Below are 25,657 nucleotides of genomic sequence, written 5' to 3'. Positions count from 1 at the left end.
TATTATATAATAACAATTTTTGTTCTGTCAGACTGTATATTTTTAGAAGCTTCTCCCACCTTAATCAACACTGGCATTTTTTTCTTTTTTCTTTAGTAGTAAAGATGCAAAACCAGAGGAATATTTACAAAGCCACACAGTATGAATGCACTTACCTGCCAAAGGTTCCTTGAGATGCAACAGGTCTTCTCTCTTCTACCCCAAAGAGACCCCGATAGGAGGAGATCCTATGGAGGCTCATGCTCCCTGTACAAAGCAATTGGTTATTTTAGCGTTGTTCTAAATCATTTATAGGGATGTGAATCACAGCCAGGGAATCTTGCACTGGAATGAGGTAATTAGCACCCACCTATTGAAACGCAGACGACAAAGGTGTGGGGAAGAATTCCACTGCACTGTCACATCTCCCAGTTATTCCATGAATTCCTCATTCTAAATTATTCATTAATTATGGTCAGTTGAGGTCAGATGCAGCCAATAAGCTAACAATTTGACAGTTATGGTTCATCTCTCTGCAGACCTAGTGATATAAAACTGTGCTTGAAGTACAAACATGGAGCTGGGCCGTTCCACATCTACCACCCTTGGATATTTGTAATTAGAGACCCCACTGTTACAAGATGTTTACATCAACCGCTGCACAGCTACAGCTAATCCCTTGAGTCAAACGTTATCATTTAAATTATATACAGTACATTGCTCGTCCAAGAGAAACATGTCCTCTCAAGGCAGGCAGTCACAAAGATCACACGTAGACACACTGATCACACGCAGTTGGGCAAATCCATCACGTACACACAGGCACACAGACACATATATCCCCGAAACAGACTCTGTGAAACGTCTGACATAAAAGCACTTTATTGATTGCACAAAGTGTTTTCTTCTCTTGAATACAAATAAATTATTTACCTACATATAAAAAAAAACTTAAAATAAAAAAAACTATTAATGTGAGATACAGAAAACCTTCAACTTGCCGTCCGAAGGGGGCTCACGTGTAGCAATGCCTAGAGGAGGACCAGAAACCCAACAGGAGTATAAAAGATGGTCACAGGAAAATGAAACACACTCGCAGTAAGAAGCACTTAGGACAGAGATCAGGGTCAGAAAACCCCAGAGAAACAATGCATGTAGGACCCCAACAAAAAGCAGAACTAGAGCAATAATCCAACCGGCTGCAACAGCGAAGTGGCCGTTTGGACTTGTGAATGAACAGGAAAAATATGCAGATAACATGTAAACATAATCACACTTGTTAGTGTAATTGTGTAACGTGATAAGCTACGCCCTTACAAAAGGCACAAACGCAAGGGTGCTAAATGTTTTAACCACTAAAGATATTTCACACTTGGGTACAGCTTTTCTACCCATAGGATACGTAGGGAAACAATGACTGACTGTGTGGAATCCCAGAATGATGCAGAGCACATTCAAAAGAGCAAAACATATCAAAATGAGTCTATTGAACTAGACATGGATGCCAACGGTCGGTCCTGCAAGGACCTGCATCGGTGAGAAAGACTACATTCACCAACACCGGCTTTGCGGGACTTTTTTTTAGACCAGAGTTTCCCAACTCCAGTCCTCAGGGACCCCCAACAGGTCAGGTCTTAAGGATATCCGTGCTCCAGCACAGGTGGCTCAGTCAAAATGACTGAGCCGCTGATTGAGCCACCTGTGCTGGAGCAGGGATATCCTTAAGACCTGACCTGTTGGGGGTACCCGAGGACTGGAGTTGGGAAACACTGTTTTAGACTATATGGAAACCAAATACTCAATGGCTCAAATTATGGAAATTGTAATCTCCAATGAGCAAACAAAAAATACACTATTAAGTAAAGGTCTGTGGTCATTTCGATTTTTAGAAACTACTTTAAAAATCGGTGCTTCTGCGCTTTATTATTAAAGTACCTCCACTGATGAGGCTGTAAAGCAGGATTCCATCAAGATACTGAGGATTCCATCAAGATACTGCTATCTAACCAAACAAAATCAAAATATATATCTGTTTGGTGTTGGGAGGTTCAAATACTTAGAACCTACCCACTTAATTGGGGGAAGAAAGAAACCTGAGAAAGGGCATTAGCCAATTCAACTCCTGCCTCCTAACTGATGCTCAATATATGATCCCTGCAACCACCATTGGTGAGGGTCATAATATCTGCTTTGGCAATACACAGGTCTTCACCACGAGACACTCTTTGCTCCACTAAGTGCTGATCCACTTGTAAATTCAAGTATATATAATTAACATACATTACCTGTGGTGCACAATATATGTGGAAGCTTCCCATTTGCACACACGCCCACCTCCACTTAATTGTTTTTATAAAAACATTTCTGCGTAGTTTTTCACATACCCCAAACATGAATATTTTATTTCCATCACTAATAAAGTGTTATTTTACTCTGAAATGGGTATCTCAGTGCAGCATAAAGGGACTATCTTTCTTCAGTCAACAGAGGAAACTAGCAAATAAAATGCCATTTTGCATTGGTACCAAAATACGGCTAGATCTAAAAATACCACTAGCGAGAATAAAAACCGCAAACATGGAAATGCGGTATTGGACTGATTTATTTCTCCTGGTCTCTTGTTCTACTCCTATAACCAATTCTTTGTTAAACACATTTAAGGAAACTAAAGACTACCAAGTTTCTCATTTGCATTGGACATTATGAGATGCACATCAAATGGATAAGGATCGTTTAAACGCTCTGCGCCGTCTTCTTGATGGTGAATGATACACATCGCAAAGAGTGGCCTGCCTCCTTAGTGTTACACCACCATATAAACATGGAATCCATTCTCCAAATAAATAAGGCGAGAAAGCAAACGCTAGTTCAGGGGTGGCAGCTCTAGTCCTCAAGGGCGACCAACAGGTCAGATTTTGAGGATACCCCTGCTTCCGCACAGTTTGTACAATCAATGACTGAGCCACCTGTGCTGAAGCAGGGATATCCTGAGAAAATGACCTGTTGGCGGTCCTTGAGGACTGGAGTTGGCCGCCCCATGGCTAGTTCAACGAATATGGCAATTCTATTTCATGCAGCAAACCCAACCTTTCTGAAAGGGGCAGAGGAGATGCACAAACAGCTCTGCTGACCCCCACTGCTGCCCGGGGTGCCAGGAACGCACTGCAAAGCAGGTTGGGGTTAATGCCTAGAATAGATTACAGGAGTTGAGTTACGGAAGACAGAAGACTAGCAGATGTGCGTTCTATAGCATGATAAAAGCAATCATGTAAAGTAGTAGTAAAGAACGGGCAGTTTGTGCAAATTACCTAGGAAATGCAATTATCAAAAGCCACAAAAAACACCACCACCTGTTTGTCCCCAAATACATTTTTTTGTATCTGGAAATGATTAAAACACTTAAAAATGTCTCAATGTTCTCATTCAGCAATGTAGAAAAAACAAATAAGATTTTAAAGTATATTTAAAAAAAGAAGGTATGTTGGCCACATGGCGACACAAACAAAATGATAGTTTAAAGCAGTTTATGAAGATCAAAGATTCAACAGCACTGCAGATGTAAGGGGTACATAGATGTCACTCACAAGAACGGCGATTTCAGTTGGTCACACAAACGTTCGCTGACAGAGCTAAGCACGGGCACTGAACATCCAATGAACTATGATTAGGCTTCAAACAACGTGTACTGGCATTTAACAAGACCAGAAGTGGCCAACTCCAGTCCTCAGGGGCCACCAACAAGTCAGGTTTTAAGGATATCCCTCCTTCAGTACAGGTGTCTCCGTCAACGACGGAGTCACTGATTGAGCCACTTGTGCTGAAGCAGGGATATCCTTAAAACCTGACCTGTTGGTGGCCCTTGAGGACTGGAGTTGGCCACCCCTGATTACACAACTGTTACCAGAATTCCCTTTGACAATTCAAAGTTCTATTGCCCTCTCACTGAACACAGGGCCAGTTTGGTTTATTCTATATGAGGGAGAGGAGATTTCTAGCTAATCACAAGGCTGGACAATATGGTTATCATGAAATAATGAGTTGTACTTCAAACTCCTGCACTATGAGACCTCCAACTTTGGGATAAAAAAAAACTCTACTGCAAAAGTGAAAAAAAAAAAAATGAATAGTTTTATTCCTCCACATGCAGATTGTATTAAGATTTCCACGTAGTGTTTTTAATTTGCACCATTAAAAAAAAAAAAGATGCATTAACCTTTTCAGTGTTATAACAGACAAACGCACTGTGATCCAGTCTCGCAACGGATTAAATGGCAGATTTGGGATTCACAGTCATTGGCTCCAACAACATACATCTAAACTTTGGTTTCCTTCTTCAGATTTCTAAAGGTTTCTAAATCACTTTGGAGTAACAGCTTACACAGCAAGGGGGTCATTAATTGAAGTACCAGTCAACATTTAAAATAGGTGCAAGTAAATGATGAGTTCAATGCCGAAATATCAGCTGCAAAACGTTTAAATAAAGTATCAAAAATAGATAATGACAGACAGTGAGCACGGACAGGGCATGCAGAATGTTACATGTATACATAGTCGTAGGCACTCCCTTCCCAGTGCAAATCTAAAACTATCTGACCTCCATGGAAGAGGGTGGGAGAAATGTAATGACCTGCAATGTACCAGAAGGAATATCTGCAGAACAGAGCAAGGGCACTTAAATAGGAAGAGGTCTCAAAAGAGGAACGTGGCTATGGCACCAGTAGCTACCGTTGAACTGACCAGACTTAAAAAGGGCAGGTTCAAATGATTACAGGGCAAACGCAGTATAGAAGGTGATCTGTGTTTCACATCGACCAAGGAAATTTACAAACGGGTCTATATTAAAATATGATGCTTGCGTAGAAGTAGCCTCCATTCTTTGAAGAACGTCAACGTATCAGCTCTGTGGTTCAAATTGTTATAATATTAAAAAGGATAGGTGTAGGTCTCTTTCATTGCCCCGCCATGAATATATTTCATGCCCTTATCAAAAGCTTCAGAAACCGCTGTTTGCTCCAACTACTTGGCTCTTCTGGAGCCTGACGCAAGTGCCCGTTGATTTTGTTCTTTCAACAGAACGTCTTACAGTCCTGGCGTAATGGTTTACTCCTCATCACCCGCCAGCAGGAAGCCCAGGATAAAGTTGATAGCCCTCTGGCGTTCACTTGGGGTCTGTTTTCCCAGCAGGTTTGGTGGAGGCCGAAGGAGGAGACTGGTGAAAACCGTTGCTGTGAGAAAAACAAGAAATTTTCAGTCCCCCCCAAAAAAATTATGAGCAAACGGCAGTGTTCTCGTAATATGGGCACGATTGATAGATAACCAGTTACATAGGTAAATAGTTAGCATTAGGCATAAACTCTGCCCATAGGCAAGATTACAAGATGTATGTATACAGAAAGAATAAATTAACTATTCAATGCATTTCACACACCTTTTCTACTCTACGGTGTTGGGGAATACACCACAGACGTAGCATTGTAAATATATTTGTTATTGTAGCAGGGGGTGTTTGGATTTCTTACCAGTAAATGGAAGCATACATGGAGTTTCGAAAACAGTAACTAAATTTAAGATGACAGAGTACTAACATGAAAGGGCAAATCAATGTGTCTATTGGTGACCAGGTGAAGAAGTACTCACCAATCATGTTGGCACTGAGGTTGTTGTCTCCGGTGTACTTAAGCAGCTCTCGCAGAAATGCTATTAAATACCGGAAAACATTTCTGTGGCAACGGGGCAGTTGCGAAATCACCTGCACATGAGAAACAAGTCACCCAATTAGTAGCGGTAAGAAAATAGGCTACAGGGCGAGGAGACTGAAAGGAAGGGATAAAACCAGAACAGAAGTAGTCCCACCTGTCTGCAGAGCCGTGTGTCGTGTGAGCAGTCGATGCACCGCTGGTACAGCTCGTAACATATAACCGGCTCTGGCAGAGCTTCCAGAAATATAAGTAGTGCTTCAGCTACAGAATGGTTACTGCCAGCTGGGGGAGGACATGTTAAGGGGGTTAATTTCAAATACGCATCATTTTATGATTAACCATGAGCCTCAGTAATTTAAAACTAAAATAAATAAATACATATAAATACATAAAAACACACACACACACACACACACGAAAATAGCCGTGTTAGTCCAGTTGCAATAGTGCAGAATAAATGAGTTCTTCAGTATTAGGTGATACCTTTTTTTATTGGACTAACAATTTGTGTCATAGGAAAAGCTTTCGAGAGTTCTCCTTTCTTCTTGCTTGACCTGAAGGAGAGGAGAACTCTCGAAAGCTTGTATCACCTAATACTGAAGAACTCATTTATTCTGACACACACACACACACACACACACACACACACGAATTGAACATGTAAAATATCCACATTTCAGCTCATGCATTAGCCACCATAAGCTTACACACGCTTACACGTACGCACTTACACACAGCCATGCGCGCGCACACTATCTCTCAGATGCTTACGCACACACACGTGCACGCTTACACACACAGCCACCATCTCTCAGATGATTGCGCACACACACAACTCTCTCACATGCTTACACATGCACACGCACTCTCACGCTTGCACTCAAGAGTGGTATGCAGAGTGAGATTAAAGAGCACATGTAGCTTCATTAGGCACATGTGTATGTAGAAATGGTAAGTGTGTCTGTGGTACAATGGTGTAGTAAGTAGTATATTTAAGAGCGCTTAAATGTAATTGCTAATTTTGTACAGGTGGCATTGATGTACAGTATGACAGTTAGAGCCTATCATGGATTAACCATGAAAACAGCAGCTAACAAGAGTAAAGGATACGGATCGTCTCAGGGATGCTGGTGTCCAAACAGTCAATAATATGCTGCAGCTCTTCCTGCCTCCCAGGAGTTTGGAAGAGATCTTCCTGTAACAGAAAACACACCGTAGTAAGCCATCACAAGCCCTAAAATGCCACAGCACGCCAGCCTCCAAACACAGCTACCACAAAGTAGACATCAAGATTAAATACACATACGCTGATATCTAAGCCAAGGTAATACACAGAAGGACTCTCCTTTTGGTTAACAGAGTTGCCCTAGTAATTAATTTCAGGGTATCCTGTAGTTTATGGACAGAGGCTCCATCATAAACCACTTTGTATTATATTGCAGCATGAACACATACAGTACAAGGGTATTTGGGAGGCACGCGTCTGATTGATACACACTGCAGTTAGACATGGGAAAAATACAAATAGCAACCTATTTCTGAATTCATCACTGCTTATACTTGAAGACATCCACTCATAAGTACAATGTGTTCTCCAATACTAGCATTATGAGGTTAGAAAATAACCTAGTCGTGCCAATCCATTTCTCTGTTAATTTAACAGCATTCATACACATACATGGTTTAATTAATAAAAAAACACATCTATTTCTGTTTAGATTTTAAAAAAAGATGGCGACATAGCTCCTGCAATAGTCCAGCTAATTTGTTCTTCCGCCATCAAAGCTAAAGCATTTCTTATATGGTAAGGATTGAATCACTGCAACACTAAATTATACACAGTTCCCATAATAATGATGCAATGATTTTCATGGAAAAACACAATTTGTTGCTGCAGTCAGCTAACATGAGTTTTCTGGTAGGAGGCCTTTTGTGGAAGCCTGTGATTATATAAGCAGGGGAGTTTAATCTCGTATACATGTCACAACGAACCTGGTGACAGGCGTTCTTAAACAAGTGATCCACCAAAAGCCAGATCTCCTTCGGGATCTTCAGAGGTCTCTCCGTGGTCCCATCACTGTCCAACGGAAGCATCTGCATAACCGCTTTCTCCTGGGAGACAATATAAAAGGTGTTGAATAGAATGACAAACATTTGCAAAGGAGAAAACCCTCCACACGGCACAGAACAAAAATAGATGTATGGAGAACATCATCAATTCCCCAATTCAATGTGTGTTACAGCCGCTTTCCCCACACTGGGGAAGATGCTGGTCCCATTGATTTGATTAACGCTGGTGGATTCCCCAGTGTTGAGAAACTGCGTCACAACATACTGAATACGGCTTTAAGCCTTCACCAATGCTCTACCAATAAACACAGGACAAGCAAGCAGAAATCCAAGATAACGTCAGCAGAACTGAAGCACATCTCCGTCAGTGGAAACAGGGATATAAGTAATGGTTGTAAAGGCTTATAGATGCAAACAGTCCCAAGTGACCACAAAACAAAAAGTATTTGTTTGACCCTAACTTTACAGAATGAATTTAATAATGAAGGAATAAAAAACAATGCTCTGCAACAGTGTTTTATCACCTTCACGCTCAAAACACTATTGGGTTTAACTGGTTCAAATTGTAAATGACTGGTTATTAGGGACAAATGGCAGCTAAGAAATGTGCCTTTACTTAGCGGTTGGCTGAGGTAATGTTAGGAAGTAGTGTGTTAAGATGTGTGTAACCATGACAAAAAGATAACCCAATATTTTCCATGTTGAACCCCACTGAAAGGCAGTCCTGTACTCCACTGCAGTGCCGCAGTTTCATAATCCACTAGCAATTATTTCTGTGACTTCAACTAATGTTACAAATGATAGAAACACAGTGAAGGCCGCCCATGAAATTAAGACTAAGCAGCACATTAACCAAACACAGAGAAATGAAAGGACGACACAGGTACAGTATAGATCTGGACACCAATGGGAAGTACACACAAGAGCTTCACATTCTCTCAGGATTACTGCATCGCACTGAACAGGAGGTTTACAATCAATACCCAAGGAAGGAAACAAAGGAAGCAAGAAAATGTAGCTATTCGGAATGCAGATCCTGAACGTTAGTTTGTTACCTTCTCTGAGAAGCTGTCTTCTCCCTAAGTGCAGAGGGAAAGCAGTAGGTAGAGAAAGAAAACATTTGTAAGATTCCATGATTTTACAGATTCAGAGGATAGAAAGAACAGAACTGCATGCTGTGACCATACCACCAAACCCCGATGGAACTGGGGAGTACGAGGTCAGTGTGAGGGAGTGAGCATTGAACTAAATCCCGATGATACTGGTGAATATGAGGTCAGTGCGAGGAAGGAACAATTCCACCAAACCCCGATGATACTGGGGAGTACGAGGTCAGTGAGGGAGTGACCATTCTACCAAACCCCGATGATACTGGGGAATACGAGGTCAGTGAGGGAGTGACCATTCTACCAAACCCCGATGATACTGGGGAATACGAGGTCAGTGAGGGAGTGACCATTCTACCAAACCCCGATGATACTGGGGAATATGAGGTCAGTGAGGGAGTGACCATTCTACCAAACCCCGATGATACTGGGGAATACGAGGTCAGTGAGGGAGTGACCATTCTACCAAACCCCGATGATACTGGGGAATACGAGGTCAGTGAGGGAGGAACAATTCCACCAAACCCCGATGATACTGTGGAATACGAGGTCAGTGAGGAAGTGATCATACTACCAAACCCCGATAATAATGGGGAATACAAGGTCAGTGTGAGGGATAATTTGATCAAAATATCACATTTGTTATTTCTATTTATTACCTAGATGTCTTATGATATGACTGTTTTTTGTATTCTGTACTTCCTTTACCAAAGAAAGCCATTTTTAGCACTGAGAGCCTGACTCTAATCTTGAATAGTGAGTATATATTACATTAAGTCCTTTAATACTCCCAAACATGTTTGGCTAAAAAGACACAGCGGAGTCATAATCACATCACATGAAAGCTTGTACGCTTCAAATGATTGACTGGTATTCCCTTTGAGTCTATTGGCAATGCAGTATGTACTGTAAATATGGTATTGGTTTTTGGCGTGGGAATTCAGAATCAGTACAAGCTTCAAACCGGTAACTTGGTTAAAATGCATTCATTAGTTTGTTAGCTTTTTGGGGGCAGGCATTTCTTTACGCCAACATTTACATTTAGACACTTATCCTAAATTGTATGTTCTATCCCTGCATGATCTCTTGTACGATCCCTCTGTAAAACTACAATATAAAAAACTCATAGTAAATGACATTTGCTTGGAGGCGGCAATGGAAAAAAAACAATTGTACAGATTAAAAACGTTCCCACCCATAGAACGCCATATTTCGCATTATCAAATGAAATATATCAGAGTTTCCATAGGACTCAATGGCAGTAATAATGCAGAATATCCCACAATACCGCTACATCAGCAGCAATAACCCTGGCTACATCTGTACCTTTATCTTTAACTTTGTGAACGGATTAATGCATTTGAAACCAACAACTGGCCTGCTACATAAAACAAAACCAGCTCGAGTTCTCTCACCAGGTCAATGAGTTTAGTAACTGGAATTTCACGGATTGGTCTCTTCATTCGGCATAGAGTCTCCAAAGACGTGCCGAAGCAGCTCACATGGTAGCTCCCGCTGATGGTCAGGAAGTAATCTTTGCCACGGTCAAGGTGAAGGACTAAAATATCTTCGATCTTGTCCTCCCTTGAGTTCAGCATCGTGACGGAGTCTTTACTAACATACACATCTAGGCTGATATCCACCGTTTCACCTGAGAAGAGAAGTGACGCGTCAGTGACAAGGCCAAGGTAGAACATTGAAAAAGGAAGGGAACAGTGCAAATAATAGGAGGTTGAACACATTATTGAGGTTGAGCAAGCTTTACCTCACCATGTACAGCTTGGGGGAAGAGAAGGGATATCATGAAAACTTAAATATTGTGACAGTTTCAAGATACAGGAGGGGTATATTACAGAGCAAGAGAAGCACTAGAACAGGGGTGGCCAACTCCAGTCCTCAAGGGCCACCAACAGGTCAGGTGTTCAGGATATCCCTGCTTCAGCACAAGTGGCTCAGTCATTATTACTAAGCCAACTGTGCTGAAGCAGGGTTATCCTGAAAACCTGACCCGTCGGTGGCCCTTGAGGACTGGAGTTGGCAATCTATGACTGAGCTTGTAATTTACAGCAGGGGTGCTCAACTCCAGTCCTCAGCCCCCCCCCCCCGGTCAGGTTTTCAGGATATCCCTGCTTCAGCACAGGTGACTCCATCAGTCCCTGCTTCGACAGTCTCTGATTGAGCCACCTGTGCTGAAGCTGGGATATCCTGAAAACCGGACCTGTTGGGGGAGGGTTGAGGACTGGAGTTGAGCGCCCCTGCTGTAAATGACCAGGAGTTGAAGTGTGATGGCGACTAAGAAAGCAAGTTCACTGTATAACCTCTGTTCTTTTAACGTAACCATGTATTTTTTATAACTACGCTCAGGACATACTTGAAAACGAGAGGTAACTCAATGTATTACTTCCTGGTAAAACATTTTTATAAATAAATATAAATAAAGTAAATGACCTTGTTCCAGGTAGCCCTCGCCGGGTTCAGCCCGTAGCCAGGGTTTGCAGTACTGACTGTCATTCAGCTTGGGGATAAAGGAGAAATGACAGGGCACCTGCCCATCATTCTTGATCTGGAATTTCTCTTTTTGTAGCTGTCGAAATCGTACGTTTTCAAACACAAACTGCGCAATAAAGGAGACAAAAAGTGATGCATTAGAGGAAAAAAAAAGAGAAGGAAATACGGCCTGAAAATAATAAGCAGCCCGACTGTTTTGTAAACTGTACAAGGTTTGTATATGAAGTGTGCTCTCCCTGCGATGACAAGGCCGACACCTCTTATGAATGTACGCCACAGGTTAAGAGCAAGCAAAACATACATTTATCCATGTGAAAAAAACTATAATAACGCGCAACAAATATTGTGATATACTCAAGCTGCAGCCTAAACACCAGCGGTTTTCCCCAAAACCGCAAATTAAAAAAACCTAAACAAAACAGTGTTCATGGCGCAAAGTGATAAAACAGTTAATATGTGCAAATGAACCCAGTGTTAGCACTGATAAACACACAATACTGTAACTCCAAGTAGAAGATTCTCCAGTCAGCAGACTCTTTGTAGCCCCTCATATGAAGAAACACAAATGCAAGGACATAGTGCATTAACAATTACTGTAAGATGACAAACAACACAGAGGGGATGGTAACACACTCACACTCTCCCCACTGGTAACACACTCACACTCTTCCCCGCTGGTAACACACTCTCCCCGCTGGTAAGTAAACAAGAAGTGACGTCGGGCGCACTTCAACCCTTCTCCTTAGATAACAGCACCCGATGCGACCGCTCCACTTCTCAGTCAGTAACAGACCGCGATTGCCTCTGTGTTTGAGAGTGTGTACCATCCCCTCTGTGTTTGTCATCTTAAAGTAAATGTTAATGCACTATATCCTCGCATTTGTGTTTCTTCATATGAGGGGCTACAAAGAGTCTACTGACTGGAGAATCTTCTACTTGGAGTTACAGTATTGTGTGTTTATCAGTGCTAACACTTGCACATATTAACTGTTTTATCACTTTGCGCCATGAACATTGTTTTGTTTAGATACATTTATTCATGTTACATACTGAGCTATATCCAGAGAAGTGTAATCTTGATATCGTGGTTTTCTCAGGCGCACTAACTGCAAGAGACCATGTCACAGCCTTCTCATTAGAATGGAGGATTATCGAATCTCTCTCTGGGACCAGACACTTTTTCTTTTAGACTTTTTCTATGTAAAGTGCATTCATGCTGGCAAAAGTTATTCCTACGTCCTGATGTGGTGGGTGGCTGCTCTTTGAAAGGCATGCGAATCCTTACCCTAAATGATTGTCAACACGCAACACTTGTTACCAAAACTAGATGCAGTTATGGCGTAGCGTTAACGGTATACACTGCGCGTTATGATTCTAAAACTAGTGCCAAAAAAGACTACACAGGCCACGCAAACATTTAGTAAATGAGAGAAAGGACTATAATCTATGTCGATTGTTAGCTGAACTTTTACCTGTCATATACCCTTCCTTGTCAAATCTCCTAATTGATTTGAAAGCTTTGTGCAGGAATGGCCAACTCCAGTTCTTCTTGCTTCAGCACAGGTGGCTCAATCAGTGGCTCAGTTAGAATGATAGTCATTCTGACTGAGCCACCTGCGCTGAAGCAGGGGTAGCCTTAAAATCTGGCCTCTTGGTGGCCCTTGAGGACTGAAGTTGACCACTCCTGCCTTATTGCACCTTATCAACCTGCCCTCTACCCAACCAATAACCATCATCAAAATGTCTCCTAAAATACCCAAGCAATCTCGGTTTCTGTATCCTCGTTTCACAAACTTCTTTTTGCTCTTCGTACATAAAACTGGCAAAAAATCTGGGAGTGTTTTTGCTTTCACATCTGCAGGATCTTACGATGCTTCAGGAGATATTTACCAATAAAGCAGCAAGTGTTGATGCGAAGGGGTTGGGATTTGGCATTGCCACCAGTTGAGGGAAATGAATGTAAACATGGCAGAAACAGAGAGGATTGCACTTTTAGGCACAATACTGTACTTCCTTATAATGTTCTCTCATGCACATGAAGCATCTAAAATAATAATAATAATAATATGTGCCTAAACTTTGGACTCTCACCTCTCTCCTGGTAAGATCTAAGGATGGAAGAAAATCGTTCTCCATTCTGTCCATCATGCGCACAATATCTTCAAACGCCCTCCTGTATCTGCGCTCGTCCACAATTTTCACCTGGAAGAGACATGAACTCAACATTAGAGAGCAGGGTGCAAGGTTTCACACAATAACCAAGCCACTACCCAGAGACTTTGTAGTCTGCCGACGGTACACTTTGCCAAGTCCTGCACTGTTCATGCCTGATGGAGAGGTCCTCCACCCCAAATAATGCGCCTGTATTCCGTCTAAGCTTCACAACGGGCACAATTAAATACAACATAATGTTGAAAGATATTAAAACAATGGTGTCCAATACATTTACTCAAGCCCAAAATAAGATAGTGTTACTGGGGTGGGTGGAAGAGAGAGAACGGAAAGCAGCTGGGAGGCTCTAAAATGTCAATGTGAATAACAATATAAATACTAATCGTGTTCCAAGTGAAAAAGTCGCCCAGTCAGGTCATTAATCGCACGGTGCTGCTGAGTTCCAAGGAGGTTGCTGCAGTTACAGGCCAAACTAGTTTTTATTTCGAATTTAAAATGGTTTGTATTTTTATTGTGGAGTGCGACGAAGCACATCGCAGGCAGCTGATGGGAAGAACTTTGCTTCACAGTGTTTCAGTCTGACCAACAAAAACTCAAGTGCCCCAAGGGGGCGCTGGCGTACGTTCAGCTTTAAATTTGCCACCAAACTTGCGTCAGAAACAAGACTATCGCAAATTCAACAATGCTTCATAGAAGAGAGACGGCTGTTACCCTGATGTGGCTGTTCACAGCTTCATTCAGCCTTACTTTCACCTGCTCTTAAAGCACATCTTAATTTGCTGCCTGCTGTTAAAGGCGCAAGGTAGACCCCGTCCCTCTCTGGCTGCGGCTTTGCAGGAGTGGCCAACTGCAGTCTTTAAGTTCCACCAACAGGCCAGGTTTTCAGGATATCCTGCAATGACTAAGCCACTGATTGAGCCAACTGCGCTGAAGCAAGGATATCCTGAAAACCCGACAAGTTGGTGGCCCTTGAGGACTGGAGTTGGCCACCATCGAGTTAACCCTTTTGCAGCCGGAGGGACTTGCAATATGCTGCAGGTCTCTCTGCAAACTATGGAGTTAAAGCGCTAAGGGAAGAAATACATCCAGGAGAGTATTACCCCGATGCTGAACAGGGAGCTGACTGGCTTGTGGTCACTCGTTTTCAGGTCCATATGGCTGCGGTATTTCAGCTGCCTAATGTTCGGCCCTCGCCACAATATGCGATCACACCAGGCGGGTACTCGGCACTTCCCACTGCGGGAGAGAGGAGCAAGTAACACTGTGATAATACCATATACAATCCCACTTGTATGATGCCACCTGATAGAAGCCCTGCCACGTCATATCCGCAGGACGTGCAGCAAACCATAAAATCCGGCCGCACTAAACGCAGATCTATGTCCTGAACACCCTGAGACTTCACATTCTGTGTGTGTATTGCTGCTTCTTACTATAGAAAGCAGTGCGAGTAAGTCATTGTAAAACTCTACGTACAGAACAGAAATTCAAGGAACATTAGAATTATAGCTGGTTGCAACCTACAGTATTACTGAAGTCTAGTGTGCAACGTAGGCAAACAGCAGCAGTAAGCCTCATGGTAATAGGACGATCCTTTTGGTTACAGCTCTAAATCAGACCGCAGTAAATGTGGTACAACAGAAAATGAATTAGTTATAACAAAAGTTGCTAATTGAAATTAGTGCCAACTCAGTGCAGCTCAACATTTCCTAAACATTGCAAAGCAAAATATCTGTATGTAGCAAGACTGAATGTCCTGGGCATGGCGGGTAAACAAGGAAAAGCCTGTGATGCTGGGGACAGTGTCTGGCGCGATCTTGCTGTAAAGGGTCCATACTTCTGAATGGGACCCCCCACCAGGCATTAAGCCTGCGGTGCCGCGACTGATGTGGTCATGTGACAGCGTGTAGCAGCAGCACCACAGACCACAAGTCTTACTACATCTGTATCAGGACTATCTGGCACCGAACAGGTGAAATACCGTGAACATCAACACTTTTACCTGGAATCCCAACTATCGGTCTTCGGGTCAAACTTGTACGTTGGGATGAAATTGATGTTGCCCTCCGTAAAATCAGAAAAAACGTTCTTCAGATCTCGCTGGATATTCAACTAAAGGAAATAAACCGGTAACGATCCATCAATCTCACGAGGTCGTCTCACATTTACACGTGTACAAAAAAGGAAAGAGGATTGCACTACATACAGACACTCAAAGAAGCATATGAAGTTGCAGTGATAAATATTTAACCAAAACAAAAAAAATGTACAGGCTGCTTTCCCTTTGCTATTTCAATCCTGATCTCATAACGGAGAAGAGTCGTTTTCATGTTGAGAAAAAAATGCAGATGCACAGTAAATACAAAGGGTAATAGCGGGATGACCAAAAATAAAGTGTTTATTTGAACTTGACAAACATGTGAAATAGTACCGAAACTTCAGTACTATTTCACGTTTCTGAAGTTCAAATAAACACTATTTGTGGTCATCCCGCTATTACCCTTTGTATTTGCTGTACGCCGGCATTTTTTTCTCATCGTGGAAGCGACTGTACTCTGCAATCAGCGCATGGGAGCATGCACAACGGGAGTTTCGTCCGGCGATACCGTGAGTTAAACACGTTCCACATTATGGTGCATTGAAGTGTATTCCAGTGGGATTTTGTGCTTTTGAATCCTTTGGATTGGAAATTTTTTAAAAAAAAGGAAGAATGTAGAACAGAGAGATGTATATGAGGTGGGGTGGGGAAGGCACAGGAGGGGTTTTAAAACAGAGCAAAGGAAGGTATCATACACAGCCAGGCTATAAAATACCACCTCATATGCTCTGGCACAAACAGGCATCTCACAACCCTGACCGAATCGATCAGACAGAAGGGATACAAACCAAAGACCATTGCCAGATCTATTACATCTGCACTAAAAGCCAATCAGTGGTTCCCAAGCTTTATAACATTGTGCCCCCCGCTAGATAAATCTTATTGCCTATTCAGACTATTGCTACCAAAACTGTTTAACCAATCCCACGCAGTATATTGTCCTAAGCTGGTGGGGGGAACACGCTTAAGGCCCCAAACTGTATGCATATAGAATGGGTGGTATAGCCATCAATCAGGGCAGGCGTTTCCAAAGTCACAACCCACAATGCCTTCTCACTTGGAGACTGCTATTGCAGATGCAAAGCATTGTGGGGTGCAACTTCAGAAGCTCCTGCTGTGACAGCTATACCCTCCCCCACCCCCCACCCCCCCCCCCCCCACGCTAAGGTGAAGTTTGGGGCCTAAGTGCAGTCACCACATGGGCGCAGGAACACACTACACTGCCTGGGAACCGCCACTATATATTTTGGGCGAACCCCTTGGAGACACCTCACAAACCTCTAGGACAGGGGTGTTAAACTTCAGTCCTCGAGGGCCACGAACAGGTCAGGTGTTAACGATATCACTGCTTCAGCCCAGGTAGCTCATTTAGTGACTCAATCAAGGACTGACCCACTGATTGAGCCACCTGTGCTGAAGAAGGGGTATCCTTAAAACCTGACCTGTTCGTGGCCCTCGAGGACTGGAGTTTTCCACTCCTGCCTTACAGACTAGACTTATATTTTTGTTTCTATAAAATTTGAACCATTGGGCCCCTCTGGAGTGAACACTAGCCATTTGTAACTACGGGGACTCTACTGTTCCTGAGATTTCTATTTGTTTAGTTACCGAAAACTGCTCAGGGCATTTAAAATGCCATTTAATGGGAGGTAGCAAGCAATGATGCAGCTTCATTGGTTCGCAGGACACGTGAGCTTTGGCTCCCATATTGATTTCCAAAAGGGGGAGGAGACCACCAGTAACTTAATCAGTAGGTAGCTTGGGAATCAGGTGGTCCCCAGAGCTAAAAATAGCACGGGTCAGCTCAGTAGGATCCCCCAGATCCAATGCACGTAAAATGTTTTAATTTTGTTTAAAATGTAGGCGGGATTGCTACTTTAAGAAAGATTGTATGTATGTGTGTATGTGTGTGTCTTTATTCATATAATGCCATGCAGGTACGTAATGCTTCACCGCAGTAACACACGTGACATAATAATATAACACATAATGGGAATAAGCACTTTAAACATAAAAGTAACATTAGGGAAAGGAGTCCCTGCCCCGGAGAGCTTACAATCTAAGTGGTCAGTAACCCTCAGTACTTCCCCCCCCCCCCCAGAAGCCTATATGACTAACTTCTCTAAGGTTAGTAATGTTCCCCCAGAACATGCCCGCTTCACTTTAGCCCCCAAAACGGTTAATGTTTCAAACGCTTACATTCGGTCAGACATGAGGAATAAAACCAGTGCTGGAAAGGGCAAGAACATCTTCTAAAGTTAAAAATACACAATGTTAAAATAAACTGGTGATCAGCGCAGATTGCTGCTTTAAGGGCTTCTCGTACCTTTCTAATGTGCCCCTTACCTGGTCAAACTTCAAGAGGGTGACAATGTCGTCCTTCTTGATCAGGTTTTTAACTTCGCTGGCATCGTATTTGCACAGTCTGTAGTTCAGGTCTCCCAGCCAAATGACAACACTGTCGCCAGGGAGAAGGAATTATTAGCGACAATCGTTTCGATGTGAAATCAATTCGTTCACCTCATTCTGGCAAGCATAGAGTAGCTATTTAAGAGATAAGATGTTTATCTATAAAATACATTACACGCTAAAACTATACAATATTTGGAAATCTAGCTGTGTCTTCGTTTGAATTTCCAGGTTCCAGCAACTGGGGAATGACAAGAACAACAAAGACATAAAAACACACACTACTGAAGCAGCAGCAGACCCTTTTTTGCAGGACGGGAACCAGGTGAGGACTGGAGCTAAACCATGCTAGTTCCAGCTCTGGGAATGGTTTTCCGGTAAGCGCCCCGTGATTGTAACTGGTAAACGTATCAGTGTTACTTTCTGGTGTTTTAACACCGATACCTTCACCGTTAAGTATCTAGGGCAGGAGTGGCCAACTCCAGTCTTCGAGGGCCACCAGCATAAGGATATCCCTGTGTAACCCTCCCTGGCTCCCTGGGGAGGTTAGGGAGTTGCGTGTTTGACATTAGCAACAATTTACCTTGCCTCAGGGTGCGGGATGTGGTCGGCTGGGCGGTGGAAAAGATGGGCACCAGCAGTTTTATAGTACAACTTTGATCTGTATTTATGTTCCTATGCTTAGGAACTTTACAGTCACTGTTGCATGTAGATGGACATGATCGCACTTCATTTCATCCATACCACTGTCACTCCTGATACTTGTCTTCCCCGAGTGCCCACTCAACACTCATAGGAGGCACATTTGCTTGTAGCATCTTCCTCTTGTGGACTGGGCCCCCCTTTTTAACTACATCTTGAGGGTCCCCTTTACTGTGAGCCCCTACGGAGATCTTGGCCTGTTCTGTGTAACGTTACTTTTCTGCCCTGTTCTGGAACTGCCACTTCCTTAGGGGGTGCTGAATATTGTAGATGGATGAGTGCTTGTAGGGCTGATTCCCAAACATCCAGGGGGCTTTTCTGCTTTGCCCACTGACGTATGTCTGGATTCCCGTTACTGGGACATGTTCTTCTCATGTGACCGTACTATGGGACCCTAACTGATGGGGCACTATCCCCAACTGCAACACAATAAAACAGGGCCTGACCTATACTATACTGTAGGAATGTATCCCCTACTCCCGAGGCTCCTCTCTGTCTGCCATGCTGGACTCCAACTCCCAGAACACACTGCTTCCTCCTTCATACCTCCTGTAAGACAGTACTTCTGTTACCACAGCGTGGGACCTAGATTCGGCTCCTCACCATTAACCCATTGTAACACACTAGTAAAATCACAAGGGGGGGCAGTTACAACTGCTTCAGCACAGGTGGCTCAATTAGTTGCTCAATCAGAATGACTGCACCATCTGTGCTGAAGCAGGGATATCCCCAATACCTGACCTGTTGGTGGCCCTTTGGAACTGGAATTGGCCACCCCAGATCAAAGGGGTCTTCAGTTAAATTGCACAGTACAAGCTCCAGGGACTCCCTGTTTCCGTCCTTTAAAAAAAGAAAACAAAAAAGGGGGGTGATGAATAAAAAATAAAAAAGCGCCATTAGGGCTGTATTAGTCATTAAATAATCACCACGGACTTGTCTTTCAGGGGCTACAATACATTCACTCATAACGGGAAGCAGGAGAGCGGTGTTTGAGATGCAGTTGTGATAAATATAGGCAAAGTGCCTCAGGTAATGAAAAGGGTGGAGAAATTGTATGCATCAGCTCAAGTAGCAGCGTCACCTTCATAACAAATTTCTGCCTGATTCCACAAAATATGCATGCGTTCATTTGTGAGGCGAACGGCTGCAAGAAGAGTGCTTCCAGGCAGTGAGAAATGTCTCGAATGTTGCTGTAATAAGTGCTTTATTGTGATTATGGAATGAGACAGAAACAGAAGCTGAAAAAGGAGAACTTGTATCTTCTAAGTCGTTCCATAGTAGACGAAGTGTCTACTTTGCACACACACACACACACACACACACACACACACACACACACACACACACACACACACACACACACACACACACACACACACACACACACACACACACACACACACACACACACACACATTATTCCTGTCCTTCAGTACTGTATCAAAACATGGTTAAAATGCACTGCAGGCATAAGACTGCATGGTAATGTGACTTACTCATGCTTCATGATATTTAGGGTAGGCGAGTTCTGTTCTGGGACGGTGAAGTTCAAACGAGCACAGATCTCCTTGTAATCTTGATTTCGCCTCTCAAAATCTTCCACATGAGCAGCCAGGTGAGAATTAACCAAACAGAAGGAGGTATTATGGAAAACAAACCTCACCGCAACACCTCCCTTGTTGCCCTGGACGGGATAAAACAATAGAATATTACTCGTCAACTTTGAACTAGATCAGTGCAGTCGGCCTTCTATGGTTACCTATCAAAGTCAACTTGAAGAAGACCGCTCACGCTAATAGCACCAGTGTTGGCTAACATGTCAGAAACACATGTTTTTTAATTGCAAGTGTTTAACACAAGTCTCTTCTTTAAACATGTACAAAAAAATGAATTGGTTGCATGCATCAACTAATAACTGTTCTGACAATCTATCTGTATTTATTGGAAGCCATTACATAAACGGTGGCAGCCCCACAATGTAGGAGACCAATGCTGAATTAAATAGAAGCGGCTGTAAATACATCTGAACTTTAACACAAGTAGTGGATTAGAAAAGTCCTCTGCTAAAAAACACAAACACAGAAACACCGAATTTGACGGCAGATGAGAACCAGTTGGCCCACCGAATCCGCCCATTATTCTACCTGCTCGGAGACCTCCAATCCGATCACTGACTTTATGTTAATTTGATCAGAACTCACAATCTGTTTTTTTAAAGCTGTACAAGATGGGGCAGATAGTAAAGCCCCCCCCCCCCCATGGACCTTGTGTTTCTACTTGCCATTACTTATAGATTGCAAGCTCCTTGGGGCAGGCATTACTAACATTGTATGTTTATGTTTGTTACCAATTGGTTTTTCGTCCCCCAACCCTATAGTACTGCGCTACGGAATATGTTGGCGCGTTATTAATAATAATATTATAAGAGTTCAATTATTTATCCTTGTTAAGGTCAATGTTGACCATGTCAAACTTGTGCACTTTTAATATTCTTTAGTCTCTGGACTTTATCATATTCTTGGACCTTGTAACCTGTTTTATATCAAGCGCATAAACTTGAGTTGCTCCTGAAACACAAGGCACATAAAGCTTAATTATGGTGTAATATGTCAAATGTAATAGCCTTTAAAATACAAAATCAGGCTACTCGCAGTACATACATATATACACATATGTATATATTTCCAAGATGACATGTAAGTGAACACTTCAAACCCTGTGCTGGGTTCTCCTCTGTCACCAGACCTGCCAACATGTTCCTCGACGGTGCCTCTCCGACAAGGTGGTGACTCAGTCTTATTGCAGTGCTTAAAGTGTGACTCCTATCCCAACGTGTTTCAAGAGAACAATCTCACGTTATCAGGGGATCTCCTTACATGTCACCTTGGAAATATACGTCTTGCGAGTAACGGGATTTGTGCTTTGAATAGCCTTTAATGTTAAATACTACTAAACGATTCTTTTGGTTTCACATATTCCACTTACAAGGCTGGCCTACTTGGGCAGCTTAAGACCAACGTGAGAATAGAGACATTAGATGAATTTATCATTATTTTCTACACTTGTAAAGGATCAGATGCTACCCATAGAAATGTTTTTTTTCCCCTAGGTGGGAAGCAGGGGGTGTCCGGAGCTGGACAGCATTATTTTCAGCTGTGGGGACCTCCTGCTTCCCGAGATACTTCCCTCCATAGGGGGTGGTGGTAGCAGCTCGCAGGTATAAATGTCCAGTCAGGCGGGCCAATGGGAAGCCGCAAGGGATGACGTCACAGCTTTCTATTGGCCCGCAAGGAGCTTTAAAGCCACCAATTCGATAGCCCCACAATAGCAAAGCAAGAGCTGCTTCCGGCACCCCATATGGAGGCAAGTATCTCAAGTAGCAGGGGGTCCCTGAAGCTGAAAATAACGCAGTTCAGGTCCGGAGACCCCTGCTTCAATCCCATAATTGAAAAAAAAAAAAAAATCCCTTGATTCTACCATGGTAACCTTTAGACTGTGCTGGGTTCTGCGGAGACATCCATTTTAACTTCCCACAAACTTAATATTTGAAACCTTTATATCTCCCCAACAAAGCATGAGATTAAAAACATAAAAACAATGTTGGTAAGGGCAAGGAGATGTCTTAACTTAAAACAAATAAATAATTACTCAGGGTGTACTTCTGTCTCCCATGTGTATCGCATAAGCATCAATGACACAGGAAAGCAGAAACCTGGTTCAAGAGACTGTGTAGGGGAGGGAAAGTTAAGGGTCGCAGAACAAGCCGTTTGTGAGAACAAGGAGTGTTTGAGCCACTCACCATTTTCCCCATAATGCCAGTGCCCACCGACTCAGCCACCACCTCTCGGATATGCTTGCATTGTTCCTTCTTGGCAAACACCAGCATCATCATTCCCACCAGGCGGATCAGCCGAATCTGAAAGGGATGCACGATTAGACGTCAAAACACAGGCGTGATCAGAAGGGAAGAAACAGCCATCCCGTGCCATAGGACTCGCTGTACAAACCCTCCTCTATGTATGTTTGCGTCATTTGTACAGCGCCACCAGTGAACATGGTGCTTTAGCAAATGACAATGCAGGTAGAGTACAAACAGTGGAGATGAGAGCAGCGTGTAAATTGTAAGTTAAGGCAAAGGAAGAGCTTGCAATATAAGTTGTACATCCGGGGACTTACGACACATAAGGAGTAGAAGTACTTTAGCTAAAAGTGCAAGATATTGAGGTCAATTGCATCTGAAGTCAGCGCTGGTGTAAATAGTTGTCTAAACAGATCCTTCTTACAAAGGAACAGGGGATCTTGTTTGGAAGCAGGGAATCTCCGGAGCTGAACTGCATTAATTTTAGCACAAGGGACCCCCTGTTCCCTGAGAGACTTCCCTCAGTAAGGGGTGCAAATAGCAGCTCAGTAAGGTTTAAATGTCCCGCTCACATGGGCCAATAGGAAGCAGCAAGGGATGATTTCACGGCTTCCTATTGGCTCACGGGACGCTAGAGCTTTATATCCGCCATTTCAATAAGCCTTACATAGCCCAGCAGGAGCGGCTACCCAGCACCTATGGAGTTAAGTATCTCTGGAAGCAGGGGATCCCGGAGCTGTAATCATTGCAGTTCAGCTCCAGAGACCCCATGCTTCAATAATATATATAAAAAAAAAATTTAAGAGCAGGATTGTGGCTGTAAGAGGTGAATTTTCCTGTGCGCTTAAAAAAAATAGAAAGAAGTTGCTTGACGAATATTTATTGGAGGAGAGTTCCATTGGTAGGGAGAAATTAGTGAAAAGGGTACATGGCTATAAATGCACTCCAATAATAACTAGATCATTACTTGCTCCAACTCTGGGTATTAAACCGGACAAATCTGTCTTCTCCCCTCCTGCTCCTCTTATTGTTGCATTACAGATCAGCAAAGAGGAAGATGACCGGTGTGTGCAGGAATGCAAGAAGCCAGATAATGTCTTACTCTTAATGCACCGAGATGAACATTTTCTAAAACGAGTGCACAAATCAGTCAACATTCTGATCAGGAATACTAAAAAAATATATATTTTTTTAAATGACACTAATAGCTGGATAAAGAAGGGAAGGAATGAAAGTAAGGGAAGGAAGTAAGGGAAGGGAGGGAAGGAAGGGAGGGAAGGGAGGAAGGGTAAAGGAAGGGAAGGAAGGGAAGGAAAGGACGAAAGGGAGGGAAGGAAGTAAGGGAAGGGAGGGAAGGAAGGGAGGGAAGGGAGGAAGGGGAAAGGAAGGGAAGGAAGGGAAGGAAAGGACGAAAGGGAGGGAAGGAAGTAAGGGAAGGAGGGAAGGGAGGGAAGGAAAGGGGGAAGGGAAGGAAAGGGGGAAGGGAAGGAAAGGGGGAAGGGAAGGAAAGGAAGTATGGGAAGGAGGGAATTAAGGGAAGTGAGGGAAAGGAAGTACGGAAAGTAAGAGGTACGGAAAGTAAGAGAAGTACGGAAAGGGAGGGAAGGACTTTTCTCACTTTCTTATACTTGGCTTTGGGGTGTAAGCTCTTTTCCACAGCTGCCAGCCACTCCTGCTCCTTCCCAGAATCAAAGTAGAAAAAGGCTTCAGTGCTGAGATCCAGCTCCTGAAAACTGAACACAAGCTCCAGTGAGAACATTCTCCGAACATCGTCAATGATTCATTCACGCGGCAGGCAGATCTGCACCCTGAAGGTGAAGCTTTCAAAGTTCAGCGCCCAATTAGCTAAAAAGATCCTAAATCGGTTACTGGTCCAGGTAGTCTTATTTAAAAAAACAAAAAAAAACAGCCATTGCATTGATGAGGTTTTCTTTATTTCATAAATGTGTTTCCGACTGTCCCCTGTAATATCCATCCCACCATTTACAAAGCATGTTCATAAAACTGCTCCTCAAAAAGCCTTGGCCTCCTAATCCAATTCCCTTGTGCAATAGGTGTTGTAGAATTAAAGAGGTAATCCAAGTGGGTGATTTTTCTCTTTGCGAATAATGTTTTAACATCGGATTGAAGGAGGGTGTCTCCGGAGCTGAACCCCATTAATTTCAGCTCCGGAGACACCCTGCTTCAATCTTATGTAAAAAAATAAATAAAAGAGCATGAATTGCTTCTTTAAAACAGTTTGAACTGTAATGTTCGGTTTGAATTCATGTTTCATATGTCTATATAAGAAATTTGGTATCAAACCTCTTCGTTCACTAACCAGATTTTGGATCCCTTCTTGACCAAAGCCTTATTCCATTAAACATCAGCCAGGAACAGCACAGTGAATTTTACGTTATTAGGACAAGCAGGTACGGTTCTTGTATACTAGTTCCCCCAGTTCAACATTTCCTTGTGTTAATAGGTCGTACAAAGTTTGGATCTCAACGATGCGTTTAGTATATTAAAAGATATCGATCTATTCCAACGTGTAATACGCGCTTAAAAATGTGATCCCAAACTAATCAAAGTAACCATTAGCATCTCATGCAAAAAGAAGCTAAACTACCACCCTTCCCGACGGGAACTACATACAGTATTGATCGTTATATTTGGTGCCACACTCACCCAATAACATATACATCAGGAGGGTCCAAGTCCGCGTTTAACCACGGCTCCAGCCCACCATCAGGTGACTGACCATTCACGTTCCATGTGCCTATAAAGAACCTAAAAGACAGAGATAAACCTCCTTTAGAAGCCCTGATGAGGCAGAGTTGGGTCACAGATCAGCAGGTGACCTGGACACCCGGTTATAGAAACATTTCATACAATCTATTTCTTCGAAGCCAGAGACAAGGTAAATGGAAAGAGATGGCCCTGAACTGGAATCAATTATTACCATGTAGTAATCCAGTTCTTGGTCATTAACATACAAGTTGTATTCTAATTCTTTTTCAAAGTTGAATAGTAATTACAGAATATTTTTTCAAGAATTTGCACTATCCATATGAAA

General features: G+C 42.9%; 1 protein-coding gene across 4 annotated transcripts in view; it reads right to left on the bottom strand.

Annotated features, from left to right (window-relative positions):
* Positions 1-845: 845 nt before the first annotated feature.
* Positions 846-25,657, bottom strand: part of OCRL (OCRL inositol polyphosphate-5-phosphatase) — a 96,737-nt gene continuing 71,925 nt past the window's right edge. For 3 of the 4 annotated variants that reach the window (XM_075572820.1, XM_075572821.1, XM_075572823.1), the window contains 16 exons: positions 25,270-25,371; positions 24,221-24,335; positions 22,543-22,659; positions 20,240-20,427; positions 17,979-18,090; positions 15,537-15,646; positions 14,635-14,770; positions 13,454-13,564; positions 11,303-11,468; positions 10,270-10,505; positions 8,804-8,827; positions 7,671-7,790; positions 6,789-6,873; positions 5,833-5,960; positions 5,617-5,728; positions 846-5,204 (listed from right to left, as the gene is read on the bottom strand). In XM_075572820.1, coding sequence (XP_075428935.1) covers positions 5,080-5,204; positions 5,617-5,728; positions 5,833-5,960; positions 6,789-6,873; positions 7,671-7,790; positions 8,804-8,827; positions 10,270-10,505; positions 11,303-11,468; positions 13,454-13,564; positions 14,635-14,770; positions 15,537-15,646; positions 17,979-18,090; positions 20,240-20,427; positions 22,543-22,659; positions 24,221-24,335; positions 25,270-25,371 — 1,987 coding nt within the window. In that variant the 3' untranslated portion in view covers positions 846-5,079. The remainder of the gene's footprint in view (positions 5,205-5,616; positions 5,729-5,832; positions 5,961-6,788; positions 6,874-7,670; positions 7,791-8,803; positions 8,828-10,269; positions 10,506-11,302; positions 11,469-13,453; positions 13,565-14,634; positions 14,771-15,536; positions 15,647-17,978; positions 18,091-20,239; positions 20,428-22,542; positions 22,660-24,220; positions 24,336-25,269; positions 25,372-25,657) is intronic. The other variant, XM_075572822.1, reaches the window with a different exon arrangement.

Source organism: Ascaphus truei, chromosome 16, assembly GCF_040206685.1.
Source record: "Ascaphus truei isolate aAscTru1 chromosome 16, aAscTru1.hap1, whole genome shotgun sequence".
NCBI lineage: Eukaryota > Metazoa > Chordata > Amphibia > Anura > Ascaphidae > Ascaphus > Ascaphus truei.
This window is presented reverse-complemented; position numbering and strand designations above follow the sequence as displayed.